We start from the raw sequence: 14,267 nt of genomic DNA, 5'->3' as shown, positions 1-14,267 counted from the left end.
TTCCCCCTGTGACATTCTTCCTGTTTTTTTTCCAGTTGCTCCGGTTTCCTCGCACACTCCAAACACAACATGGGCCTGTTTCCTTGCTGTATCTCTCAAGTATACACATGGTAGCAGATGAGAGATGGTGTAAAAATGAACAATAAGCATTTGCATTTGGCTGAAGATTGGGCCCAAATTAATGCTGCCCAAAAAAATATCCTTCTTGTTGGCATTATTGGCACCTGTCCCTGAAACATGTATTATAGGTTTCACCATGGGCACTGTCGTCAAGGGTATGCTATCCAGGCTAGTGATTGAATTGAGTGAGATATAACAGAATGGAAACAGGCCCTTCAGCCCACCGAGTCCACGCCGACCTTCGATCACCCGTTCACAATAGTTCTATGTTATCCTACGTTTACATCAACTCCCTACACACCAGCGGCCAATTAACCTACAAACAAATTAACCTACAAACCCGCACGTCTTTGGGATGTGGGAAGAAACCAGCGCACCCGGAGGAAACCCAAGTGGTCACAGGGAGGGTACATGCAAACTCCATACAGATAGTGCCTGAGGTCAAGACCAAACCCGGGTCCCTTGCGCATCGAGGCGGCAGCTCTACCAGCTGTGCCACCGTGCCGGCCCAAGCAGGAGGAAAAGAGAAAGAAGTTGGAGGGTGGGTGAAATTAGTTCAAAAGGTGTCTCCATATCGGGGATGTGGTGGGATGAGGTCCACAAGGCCTTTTTCTAGAACTCTGGTTGCTCTTTTAAGTACTTCTTGGCAAACTGTAACCTGGCCATCCTATTTTTGCGGCTAACCACTGGTTTGCATCTTGCATTGTAGCCTCTGTACTTCTGTTCATGAAGTCTTCTGCGGACAGTGGTCACTGACAAATCCACACCTGACTCCTGAAGAGTGTTTCTGATCAGCCGGACAGGTGTTTGGGGATTTTTCTTTATTATAGAGAGAATTCTTCTGTCATCAGCTGTGGAGGTCTTCCTTGGCCTGCCAGTCCCTTTGTGATTAGTAAGCTCACCAGTGCTCTCTTTCTTCTTAAAAATGTTCCAAACAGCTGATTTTGGTAAGCCGAAGGCTTGGCTGATGTCTCTAACAGTTTTATTCTTGTTTCTCAGTCTCATAATGGCTTATTTGACTTTCATTGGCACAACTTTGGTCCTCATGTTGATAAACAGCAATAAAAGTTTCCAAAGGAGATGGAAAGACTAGGTGCTGAGAGCTCTCTTATACCTGCATTAAGGAGGCAATTAAACACACCTGAGCAATTACAAACACCTGTGAAGCCATGTGTTCCAAACATTCCTGAAATGGGGGGACTACGTATAAACACTGCTGTGATTTCTGCATTGTGAAACCAACATGTATAAAAATGGCCTTCATTAAAATCTGACAATGTGCATTTTAACCACATGTGTTTTTTTTTCTATTTCAAATCTCAAATTGTGGAGTACAGAGGCAAATAAATAAATGATGGGTCTTTGTCCCAAACATTATGGAGGGCACTGTAGATCACCTGCAGACAGAGAAGATTAGTTTGGCTTGGCATCATGTTTGACATGGACATTGTGGGCCAAAAGGTCTGTTCGTGTGTTGTACTGTTTTATGTTTAGTCAAACCGAATAGGTTTTAACTCGGGAGTCTCTGACTTTGCAATGTTCACCTGGCAATGCTTTGGACAATATATCCACAATATGGATTTGCAGCAAATTTCCAGTGAAGGATGGAAAAATGCCATGAGGATTCAGAGAACGAATGAAGTGAGAATGATCCCCTCCCCCTTCTCTCTCTCCTTGGTGTGTTGACCTGTTCTTCATCGCTCTTCCTTCATATTATGTGTCTGCAGAAAATCAATTTGTACTTTAGAAAGCCCTACATAAAATAAAAACGACTCTAACACGCAAGATCAAAACTTTTCCATTTCTTGTGTTTCAGTTGCACAGCAGCAATAGTTTTGTGAGGGAAAGAGCAAAATCTGTGTCAATATTAGCCACTGATATTCATCTGCAATCAACTGAGTAACGTTAGTGGGCAGGGATCATTCTACCAGTTTTTTCCTGTCACTCTGTCTTATGCGCTGCATAGTGTTGGTTTGGAGACATTTAATATCTTGCCTGAATTTCAAAAACTATTTCAGCATGCATCAGTCCTTATTAGTGTAGAGAGGGACTGCAGATGCTGGTTTAAACAGTAGACACAAAATGCTGGAGTAACTCAGCGGGTCAGGCAGCATCTCTGGAGAAAAGGAATCATGACGTTTTGGGTCGAGATCCTTCTCCAGTCTGAAGAAGCTTTTCACTGTACCTCAGCGCACGTGACAACAAACTAAACTCAGAAGGGTCTTGACCCTAAACGTCACCTATTCCTATTCTCCAGAGATGCTGCCTGACCCGCTGAGTTAGTCCAGCATTTTGTGGTCTATTCTCAGTCCTGGTTAGGTTAGGAATATCCATTTAAGTAAATCTGCAAATGGCTGATGAGAAACAGAAGAGTGAACTGCCAGAGTGGTGGGAGCCGTCTTCTGTACCTGCTTTCCTTGTCTGCATACATCTCCATGTGCCTGGGGTTGATGGTGGTGTCAATGACGACCCACGAGCCTCCTCTCAGTTCTGCGTGCGGGGGTATGTAGACGAGCACAGGCTGCCTGTACTCCCGCAACCCGTCCACGATGAATGCGCCAAACTTCAGCACTTGATCATACATGTCTGGAGGGGAGGAAGAGAGTGGTTAATTTCACAGGGATTCGCATCCTATCAAACCACTCATGCTGAGACAACGACCCTGGTGTTAATTTCTGGTAAATTTCACGGCTGATTTCCTACAGTCGTGGGTCACTGCTGGCCTGCCTCACTAAACCACAGCACACAGATACCCCCCAACTAAATATTCTGCCAGTTTTATAATTTAATTTTGCATTATCTTGATAATCTTTCCAGCTACATAAAAATGTGCAGAAGACCAATCCAAACGTATCTGGATGTGCTTTTAATCCAACTTGAATTAGACCTCCTAGGATGTCTAGTAAAGAGTTTTTGCTAATGTCAATTTTCAGCATAGCAAGAACTGCGTCTAATCTTTTCCTACTCATTACACACGATTTTGGAGATGTTTTACCCACCATCCAATTGACTCCTTGCCGTGTGTGTTCACTGAAGAATGGTGTAATTGTTTATTTTTCTTTCTCCCTCCTCAGCACTGCACCCCCCCCCCCCCCCCCCCATATAATCAAAGTGACCCTCTGGGAGAAACTGTACGCGCAAATCGCTCCTTATCGAGCGACTAGGTTTGTATACACTGGAATTTAGAAGGATGAGAGGGAATCTTATCGAAACATATAAGATTATCAAGGGGTTGGACACGTTAGAGGCAGGAAACATGTTCCCAATGTTGGGGGAGTCCACAACCAGGGGCCACAGTTTAAGAATAAGGGGTAGGCCATTTAACACGGAGATGAGGAAAAGCTTTTTCACTCAGAGAGTTGTAAATCTGTGGAATTCTCTGCCTCAGAAGGCAGTGGAGGCCAGTTCTCTGAATGCATTCAAGAGAGCTAGATAGAGCTCTTAAGGATAGTGGAGTCAGGGGGTATGGGGAGAAGGCAGGAACGGGGAACTGATTGAGAATGATCAGCTGTGATCACATTGAATGGTGGTGCTGGCTCGAAGGGCCGAATGGCCTCCTCCTGCACCTATTGTCTATTGTCAGTGAATGGAGTGACTGTGCCAAACAGCCTGGCAGAGTGGTGCGTGGCACAGGCCACGTGTTCTTTGCTGAGGCTGTGTAAGGCAAGCTGTCATCAGATGCCTCGGAAGATGCACCTGCACGCTTTGAAGTATGAAACAGGGTTGCAACAAAAATGTTTCCAAAAGCGTTTAAAAATACTATGACTTATTAGTTTGGTTTAGAGATACGGCGTGGAAACAGGCCCTTCGGCCCACTGAGTCCTTGCTGACCAAAGATCACCCGTACACTAGTTCAATCCTACACAATTTACAGAAGCCAATTAACGTACAAACATGTACGTCTTTGGAGTGTGGGAGCAAACCGGAGCAAACCCACGTGGTCACAGGGAGAACGTACAAACTCCATACAGACGGCCCCCATAGTCTGGTTTGAACCCGGGTCTCTGGTGCTGTGAGGCAGCAACTCTACCGCTGCGGCACTGTGCTGCCCATATTAACATGTTTGAAATGGAAGTATTTGCCCAGCGCCTCTTATCAAGGTGATGCCTCACCAGCAGGACTTTGTTAATGAAAAAATATTTAAACAGTGGCATTGATGGACGTTACTATTCAGTGTTTTTTTTCCAGTTTATAATTTGGAAAACCTCATTCCCCAATGTAATCCAGTTTTGCATCTCAGGCACAAACATTCAAAACTAATGCAAGTGGAGAGAATATAAAGTCTGCCAAAGCTGTGACTGATTGATCTTTCAAAGGAGCTCTGATAATATTTGCATCAGGCCGTGTGTGTTTTGCTACAACAGCTGAGGTTAACCTGCAAATATACTGTGTCCACTGAGTCCACCAGTTACAACAGTTTCTAAATGAAACAAACTGTGGACATGCTCTAATGGCTTTGCATCATCATCCCTAACAACAATTATTATAGTTATTTGGTCAGAACACACTCCAGATTCAGGGACAGTTTCTTCCCAGCTGTTATCAGGCAACTGAACCATCATCCTATCACCTTCTAGAGAGTGGTCCTGACCTCCCATCTACCTCACTGAACTATCTTTAATCGGACTTTATCTTGCACTAAACATTATTCACATTATCCGTACCTATACACTATGGACAGCTAGACTGCAATCACGTATAGTCTTTTCACTGACTAGATAGCAGGCAATAGAAAGCTTTTCACTGTACCTCGGTACACGTGACAATAATAAACTAAACTGCATGGACTCTCATTGCAAAGACTGTAGTCGAAGATCTTGCAGGAGATTATATAACAAGCTGCTGGAGGAACTCAGCAGGTCATGCAGCAACTCTGGAGGCAAAAAGATGGTCGGCATTTTCACGTCAAGACCCTGCATCAAGACTCAAATGCTGGAAATTAGCTGGCCTGACACAGGTTATAGCTCTGGCTTTGTGTATTCATGTCACACATGAGGGGAATAGATAGGGTAAATGCAGAGTCCTTTACCCAGAGATGTTGCATTTTGGGAAGTCAAATCAGGGCAGGACCTTCGCAGTGAGTGGCAGGGTCCTGGGGTGCTGTAGAGCAGTAGGGTTTAGGAGTGCACGCACATATAATTCCTTGAAATTGGCGTCATAGGTGGATAGGGTGGTCACGAAGGCTTTCAGTACATTGGCCTTCATCTTTCAGGATACTGTACAGACGTTGGGATATTATGTTGGATTCAGTTTTGGTCACCCTGCTACACGAGGGAAAGCGTGCAGAGAAGATTTATGGACATGTTGTCAGGACTAAAGGCCCTGAGCTTGCGGGAGAGGTCTGGCAGGTTTGGGCTTTATTCCTAGCACAGGAGAATGAGGGGTGATCTTACAGAAGTGTATAAAGTAATGAGGGAAATAGAGAGGATAGACACACAGAGTCTTTTACCCAGAGTACGGGAATCAAGAACCTGAGGACAGAGCTTTAAGGGGAAAGATTTACTAGGAATCTGCAAGGCAACTTTTTCACACAGATGTTGGTGAGTATATGGATCGAGCTGCTAAAGGAGGTATAGTTTAGAGATACAGTGTGGAAACAGACCCTTTAGCCTACCGATTCTGTGCCGACCAACAATCACCCGTTCACTGGTTCTACGGTACCCTAGTTTCACATCCTACACACAATTTACAGAAGCCAATTAACCTACAGACCTGCCCGTCCTTGGAGTGTGAGAGGAAACCGGGGCACCCGGAGAAAACCCACGCGGTTACAGAGAGAACGTGCAAATTCCGTACAGACAGCACTTGAGCTCAGGATCGAACCCGGGTCACTACCGCTGCGCCACCGTGCCAGGGCCAAATGGCCAATTCTGCTCCTATGACCTTAATCTCTTTACCTTTCATTCCACCAGAGAAACCTCGCCAATTGGCAAACACGATTAACGGAAGCCCTTCACGATTCAGGTCCTTGATGGCTTGAGCAGTTTTGAAGGCAGAGTCAGGAAACCACACCTGCCCAGCTTGCTGGATTATCTGTTCACACAGACCACAAATAAATTATTGATCAGCAATCAATCACACATTGAAGATGAGATACCCACATTTCGATAAAGGGAGGAAAGATAAATTAATGGGAACGGTGGGTAGGCTAGTAAGGCAAACATTATTTATAAAATATCTTTAAAATAACCGCAACATATTCCAAAGTATCGTTTTGCCAAGGAAGTATAACTACTGTTGTAATGAAGGAAACAAGAGGCATAATAAACAAAACAAGCTCCTATAAACTGTGATAATGACTCCATCAACAATTTTATTGATAAAAAAACATGCTGTACTCATTCAAGATTAACATGCATATTTCCCCACTGTCACACATTCATCTCCCATTCAGAAATCCCTCAATTCCAATTTTAACCCTTTCCCATCACCCCTGTTCCCTACCATCTATATGCCTCCCTCTGGCATTATTTTTCACTGCCCCTCTCCTCTCCTCTCCACATCTGACACCCATTTGTCTAGTTTTCATCTCCAGCGGTGCTGGCTCGAAGGGCCAAATGGCCTCCTCCTGCACCTATTTTCTATGTTTCTGCCTTCAAAACAGCACAAGTCATGAAGGACCCGTTTCAAGCCAATTAACCTACAAACCTGTACGTCTTTGGAATGTAGGAGGAAACCAGAGCACCCGGAGAAAACTCACGCGGTCACAGGGAGAACGTACAAACTCCATACAGACAACACCCTTGGTCAGGATTGAACCCAGGTGCTTAGCGTTGTACGGCAGCAACTCTACCGTTGCGCCACCGTGTCGCACCAATCTCAGCAAGACCTACCTTTGCTTCCGAATCCAAGTTTGCAGGATCTGCTGGTATTGATAACTCTACAGATCTGGTTTCTACGGCAACCACTCCCACAGGTATGCCGCCCAATCTGAAATAGGCAAAGAAACAACGACTTCAGTTTCATTTGACATATATAATTTCTCTCTATGGCAAAACTGTGATATTCATGACCGATGTCCAGAAGATGACTGCTAAGTGCAGCTGTATAATATTTTTTATAAATGTGCTTATACATGCATGAGAGCAGGATTCGGACTCCAAGTTACTTGGACCAGTTGTAAAGGCAGAGGTGGTTGGCCCGTTCAAAATGGACCAGTAAAGCACAAATTGCTGGAGTAACTCAGCAAGTCAGGCAGCATCTGTAGGATGTGGATAGGCATCTTTTTGGGAGTTTAGTGCCAAATTCATTCAAAAATCCCTGGACAGGTTCATGGATAGGAACGGTTCCGAGGGATATGAGCCAAACACGGGTTTTGGTTGGCATGGGCAAGTTGGCCCAAAGTGCTGTCTAACGCTATGACCAAGTCTCTTCATAACATTTTGGGCGGCACAGTGGTAAAGTTGCTGCCTTACAACGCCAGAGACCTGGGTTTGATCCTGACTACGGATGCTGCCTGTACGGAGTTTGCACGTTCTTCTTCGACCTACCGAGTCTGCGCTGACCAGTGATCCCCTTACATTAACACTATCCTACGCACTCGGGACAATTTACAATTCTTACCTAAACCAATTAACCTACAAACCTGTATGTCTTTGGAGCGTGGGAGACAACCGGAGAAAACCCACGAGCTCACTGTGAGAACGTACAAACTCCGTACAGACAGTACCCGTAATCAGGGTCGAGCAAGGGTCTCTGGCTCTGTGAGGCAACAACTCTACCGCTGCACCACCGTGCCACCCAGCACAGCGATCGGCCATGATTGAATGGAGAAGATTCGATGGGCCGAATGGCCTAATTCTGCTCCTGTGACTAATGAACAGCAACAAGGCCAGGAGGGAAGAGCTGAGGGGAGCACCAATTTCCAACAGTGCTCAAGGCTTGGTTATTGGAACCACCCGTGGTGATTCCTGTGGTATGGTCCATTCAATTTAGGTATCCTTAAGAGAGTCAATTTTGATGTGAGCAGGAAATGTCTGCCAATTAGACCTTATAATATATACCCTGACACAGCATTCGCTTGTAATTAGCTGCAGATTATTTATTGGCATTGCAACCAGGAGGTGCCCTTGCATGAATGTCATCCACCAAAGCGTGAAATGGATGAACAGTCAGTTTGCAAACTGACCAAATATAAATATCGACCCGTGTTCACAGCCCCACGTTAAAAACAAGGGTGAAAGAAACTAGTGGGAAAAAAATAAATATATATATATATATATATATGAGGATCTTGTGGAGAGTAAAATTCTCAGCTAAGCTGCTCATTTTACTCATAGGGCTAAGCCAGTCACAATGCACTAACAAATCCATCCATCATACAGAGAGTTTTAGGAGATGCTGACTCTCAGATCCTGCACCGCCCATTGACATCAGCAATGATATTTTCAGTGCACAATGTTAAAATTGTGGTTCAGAGTATTAGAGAATAGCATAAGTGAGTTCATACGTTCATAGGTGATAGGAGCAGAATCAGGCCATTCGGCCCATCAAGTCTACTCTGCCATTCAATCATGGCTGATCTATCTCTCCCTCTCAATCCCATTCTCTTGCCTTCGCCCCATAACCCAACAGGTTTACTAATCATTGGTCGGTATGGACTACCTGGGCCAAATGGCCTGCTTCCGCACTGTACCTAAACTAAATAAAACTAATCAAGAATCTATCAATTTCTGCCTTAAAAATACCCATTGACGGCCTCCACAGGCGTCTGTGGCAATGAAATCCACAGATTTACCACCCTCTGGCCAAAGAAAGTCCTTCTCATCTCCTTCCTAAAGGTACGTCCTTTTATTCTGAGACTCTCCCATAGACTCCGTACAGGTCAGAATCAAACCCCGGTCTCTGGGGCTGTAAGGGGCAGCTCTACCACTGCGCCATTGTGTGTGACTGTTCAGATTGTTAGGAAAATTAATTTTAGTTTGTTTTTGATTTCAAATGTACATTTTGACTTGATATAGTCACAAATGTTGTCTGATTGATATTCAGCCGAACCCCTGCGATATCACATGCAAAGTCAAGACCAAATGCAGCAGAATGAGGTGAAGCAAGGTGAAAGGCCAAGGATTAGTCGAAGCAGTGTGCACAGATGTAAATCTGTCACCACTCTGAGCCTGGACACTGTGTGCTTAATTTCCCTTATACGTAAAAATTGAAAATCACTCATGTATCTGTGTTGCTCTGAAGAGAGTTATGTTCAAATTTTATCAAATGTTCATTGCGCTGCATTCGAGTTCTGTGCCCGGTTTTTGTTTCCATATTATAAAAGGAGATGGTGCAAAATATGATTTACAAGGATATCACTGGAATTGAGAGGTTATAACCATCAGGAAAAGCTGAATAGGCTGGGATTCTTTTCTCGAGAAAGGCTGATGGCTGACCTAATAAGTCTTAGCATGAACAGATAGAGAGAAAATGTTTTAGCTTTTGAAGGAGATAAAGACAAGGTGCCATAAATAGTCACCAATAAATCCTAGAAGCAATTCAGGAGCAAATTCTTCAGCGAGAGTGGTTAGACTGCGGAACTCACTTCTCACAGAACGACTGAGGGGGAATAGCACAGGGGAAGCTGGACAAACACATTATATGTTCATAAGTTTGAGAAGCAGAATTCGGCCATTCGGCCCATCAAGTCTACTCTGCAATTCAATCATGGCTGGTTCATCTTTCCCTCTCAACCCCATTCTCCTGCCTTTTCCCCATAACACCCTTGTTAATCAAGAGACTGTCAATCTCTGCCTTAAAAATATCCATTGACTTGGCCTCCACAACCGTCTGTGGCAATGAATCCCACAGATTCACCACCCTCTGACTAAAGAAATTCCTTGTATCTGTGTTCTAAAGGTATGTCTTTTATTCTGAGGCTGTGTCCTCTGTTCCTAGACTCTCCTGCTAGTGGAAACGTCCTCTCCACATTCACCCTATCCCGACCTTTCACATTAGGGAGAAACAGGTTACAGATTCATAATTAAAGTGCGCGGCACAGAGGCGCAGCTCGTAGGGCTGCTGTCTCACTCTGGGCCGGAGACCCGGGTTTAATCCTGACCTTGGGCACTGTCTGTGTGGGGTTTGCACGTTCTCCCTGTGACCCCGTGGGTTTCCTCCAGGTGCTCTGGCTTCCACATCCCAAAGACATGCAGGTTTGTAGATTGATTGGCCTCTGTTAAAATGCCCCTGGTGTGAAGGGAGTGGGAGTGAAAGTGCGATAACATAGAGCTAGTGTGAGCAGGTGATCGATGCTTGGTGTGGACTTGGTGAGCTGAAGGGCCTGCTTCCATGCTGTATCTGTAAACTAAACTAAAAGGATGCTGCAGGAGTACAAACATCCGCTCATTTTTGTTCTGTAATTTCTGCATAACTTGTTTTTACACCACGGCTTAGAAGTACAATGTGGGGCAAGACGCAATGCAAAACAGCTGCACAATGTTATTTTCCCATGGACTTTACCCCATGGAGTAAATTGAGTACAGTCCATCGCCAACCGGGTCAAGTCTGCTCTGGGACAGGTGATCCACCCGGACCAAACCTGTGCTGTACCTGGCAGGAAAATCTCAGACAGCCTGGTGCTGCTGAGAGATACCATTGCCTACGTGCAGGACAGACGGGTGGATGCCTGCCTGGTCAGCTTGGACCAGGAGAAGGCCTTCGACAGGATATCGCACACGTACATGAGGGACGTGCTCTCCAAAATGGGCTTTGGGGAGGGAATCAGGAAGTGGATACAACTGCTCAACTCTGATATCTGTAGTGCAGTCCAAATTAATGGGTGGGAATCAGACAGCTTCCCCGTCAGGTCTGGAGTCAGGCAGGGTTGCCCTCTTTCCCCTGTCTTGTTCGTCTGTTGCATTGAACCCTTTGCCGAATCCATCAGGAAGGATGCGAGCATAAGAGGAGTGACACTGCCAGGCAGTGGGGGCACTCAGGTCAAGGCCTCCCTGTACATGGACGATGTCGCCGTCTTCTGCTCGGATCCAGGGTCGGTCCGCAGACTGATCAGGGTCTGCGACCAGTTTGAGTTGGCCACGGGGGCCAGGGTAAACCGCAGGAAGAGCGAGGCCATGCTCTTTGGCAACTGGCCCGACCGATCTTCCATCCCCTTCACCATCAAGCCTGACTTTCTGAAGGTGCTGGGGATCTGGTTCGGGAAGGCTGGGGCATGTAACAAAAATTGGCTGGAGCGGATAGCCAAGGTGGGGAAGAAGCTGGAGCTGTGGAAGCAGCGCTCCCTCTCCATCACGGGGAAAAACCTGGTCATCAGGTGTGAGGTGCTCTCGGGGCTGCTGTACTTGGCGCAAGTGTGGCCCGTCCCTCCCTCCTACGCCACGGGGATCACCCGGGCCGTTTTCCGTTTCGTCTGGGGGTCGGCGATGGACCGGGTGCGACGAGCCACAATGCACAAGTCGGCAGACAACGGGGGTAAAGACGTGCCCAATGTCGCCCTCATTCTGATGGCCACCTTCGTGTGTGGCTGCATCAGGCGGAGCATAGAGCCAAGGCACGTGGGCACCAAATGCCACTACCTGCTGAGGTTCTACCTGTCCCCGGTGTTGCGAAGGATGGGCCTGGCGCAGATGCCACGCAATGTGCCAGTCAGCTGGACATTGCCGAACCATCTGTCGTTTGTGGACAGGTTCTTCCGGACCAACACCTTCGACCACAAGTCCATCGGGCAGTGGTCAGCACGGAACGTCCTGCAGGCACTGCAGGGGAATGACTCCATGGATCCTGTGGCGTGGTTCCCAGAACAGACAGCCCAGCTTGTCTGGCAAAATGCCTCATCGCCAGAACTAACCAACAAGCACCAAGACCTGGCTTGGCTGGCGGTGAGGGGAGCCCTCCCAGTCAGATCCTTCCTGCACCGCCGGAACCTCACTACCAGCGCACGCTGCCCTCGGGACGGCTGCTACGGAGAGGAAACGGTGGCCCACCTCTTCAAAGAGTGTGGATTTGCCAGGAGAGTCTGGAGAGGTCTGCAGGGGTCCCTGTCACGATTCATTCCGAGCAGCTCCGTCACAGAGGACTCTGTGCTCTACGGACTGTTCCCAGGGACGCATTCCGAGACTGACATCGAGTGCTGCTGGAAGGTCATCAACTCGGTGAAAGACGCTCTTTGGTCTGCCCGATCCTTGTTGACCTCCCAGCGGAGCGAGCTGTCCGTCAAGGAATGTTGCCGACTGGCCCACTGCAGACTGCAGGAGTACGTGCTGAGGGACGCTCTGAAGCTCGGTGCAGCCAACGCCAAGGCCCTGTGGGGGAGGACCACAGTCTAGGGTCCTTCCGCTGCTGGACATGGGGGGCAGGGTGTGGTGGAGAGAGACGCCCCTCCAAATAAGGGATATGTATGTAAATGTATGTAAATGTCTAAGTAAATGCCTGTATTGAATATGTAACCTCCGGAAATGTCGGATGGGTTTGTTTAAAAATGATGTTTGTAAATGATATTTATAACTTGAATAAAGTATTTTTTGATTAAAAAAAAAAAAAAAAATACAGTCCATTGGGGAATGTTGCCGACTGGCCCACTGCAGACTGCAGGAGTACGTGCTGAGGGACGCACTGAAGCGCGGTGCAGCCAACGCCAAGGCCCTGTGGGGGAGGACCACAGTCTAGGGTCCTTCCGCTGCTGGACATGGGGGGCAGGGTGTGGTGGAGACGCCCCCCCCAAATAAGGGATTCTGTGTAAATTTAGCAATAAATATCTGCATTGAATGTATAACCTCCGGGAATGTCGGATGGAGTTTCTGAAAAGAAAATGGTTTTGTATATATTTATTACTGGAATAAAGTATTTTTTGATATATTTTTAAAAAATTGAGTGCTGCTGGAAGGTCATCAACTCGATGAAAGACGCCCTTTGGTCTGCCCGAGCTTTGTTGACCTCCCAGCGGAACGAGCTGTCCGTTGGGGAATGTTGCCGACTGGCCCACTGCAGACTGCAGGAGTACGTGCTGAGGGACGCACTGAAGCTCGGTGCAGCCAACGCCAAGGCCCTGTGGGGGAGGACCAGTCTAGGGTCCTTCCGCTGCTGGACATGGGGGGGGGGGGGGCAGGGTGTGGTGGAGATGCCCCTCCAAATAAGGGAAGGGATTCTGTGTAAATCTGACAATGAATATATGTATTGAATGTATAACCTCCGGGAATGTCGGATGGAGTTTTTGAAAAGAAAAATGTTTTGTAAATATCTATTACTGGAATAAAGTATTCTTTGATATAAATTAAAAAAATAATTTAAAAATAAAAAATTTCACATCACCAGCAGTTCTAGTCACACAGCACAAAAACAGCTCTTTGGGCCAACTTGTCCATGCTGACCAAGATGCCCCATCTACCCTCGTCCCACCTGCCTGCATTTGGTCCAAATCCCTCTAAACCTGTCCTAATCAAGTACTTGTCCAAATATCTTTTAAATCTTGTTAGAGTATCTGCCTCAATTACCTCCTCTGGCAGCTTATTCCATATATACATCACCCTTAGTGTGAAAACATTGCCCCTCAGGTTCCTATTAAATCTTTCCCCTCTCACCTAAAACCTATGTCCTCTGGTTTGTGATTCCCCTATTCTGCGTAAAAAGCTGTCTATCTATTCTAGCTATACCCTTCATGATTTAGATTTTTAGATTTTTTTAGAGATACAGCGCAGAAACAGGCCCTTCAGCCCCACTGGGTCCGCGCCGCCCAGCGATCCCCGCACACTAACACTATCCTACACCCACCAGGGACAATCTTTTTTTTTTTTTAATTACATTTGCCCAGCCAATTAACCTACATACCTGTACGTCTTTGGAGTTCACACGCCTCAATAAGATCACCATAAGGTATAACATTAGGACTACTACAGAGCAACATTCTGCAATGCAGATTGAAAAAAGCTGTCTAATAGAGCAGAGAAATGAAGGCCATGATAGGCGACAGGCCATGTGAGGCAGGATGGAGGAAGAAAAAACAATTAATGCTATGGTGCAATGAGTCACCGTGTCACCCCATGACAATAAAGCATGAACCTGAATGTATTGAACACAACTCACTGAAAGACCACTGTGCCGCCCCAAATCAGCCACCCAGATTTGGGGCGGCACAGTGGTCCTCACCTTAAAGCTATGACCTCTAGTCTTTGACTGTTCTGACTGTTTACCTGATCTATGCCACCTAA

The 14,267-nt window shown here is 46.5% G+C and overlaps 1 protein-coding gene across 2 annotated transcripts in view; it reads right to left on the bottom strand.

Moving 5' to 3' along the window:
• acaca (acetyl-CoA carboxylase alpha) overlaps window positions 1-14,267 on the bottom strand; it is a 222,738-nt gene that overhangs the window by 31,576 nt on the left and 176,895 nt on the right. For both annotated transcript variants that reach the window (XM_078422758.1, XM_078422759.1), the window contains exons 48-50: window positions 6,954-7,050; window positions 6,018-6,153; window positions 2,529-2,706 (exon numbers count right to left, since the gene is read on the bottom strand). In XM_078422758.1, coding sequence (XP_078278884.1) covers window positions 2,529-2,706; window positions 6,018-6,153; window positions 6,954-7,050 — 411 coding nt within the window. The remainder of the gene's footprint in view (window positions 1-2,528; window positions 2,707-6,017; window positions 6,154-6,953; window positions 7,051-14,267) is intronic.

The sequence above is a fragment of the Rhinoraja longicauda genome, chromosome 26 (assembly GCF_053455715.1).
Source record: "Rhinoraja longicauda isolate Sanriku21f chromosome 26, sRhiLon1.1, whole genome shotgun sequence".
NCBI classification, from domain to species: domain Eukaryota; kingdom Metazoa; phylum Chordata; class Chondrichthyes; order Rajiformes; family Arhynchobatidae; genus Rhinoraja; species Rhinoraja longicauda.
This window is presented reverse-complemented; position numbering and strand designations above follow the sequence as displayed.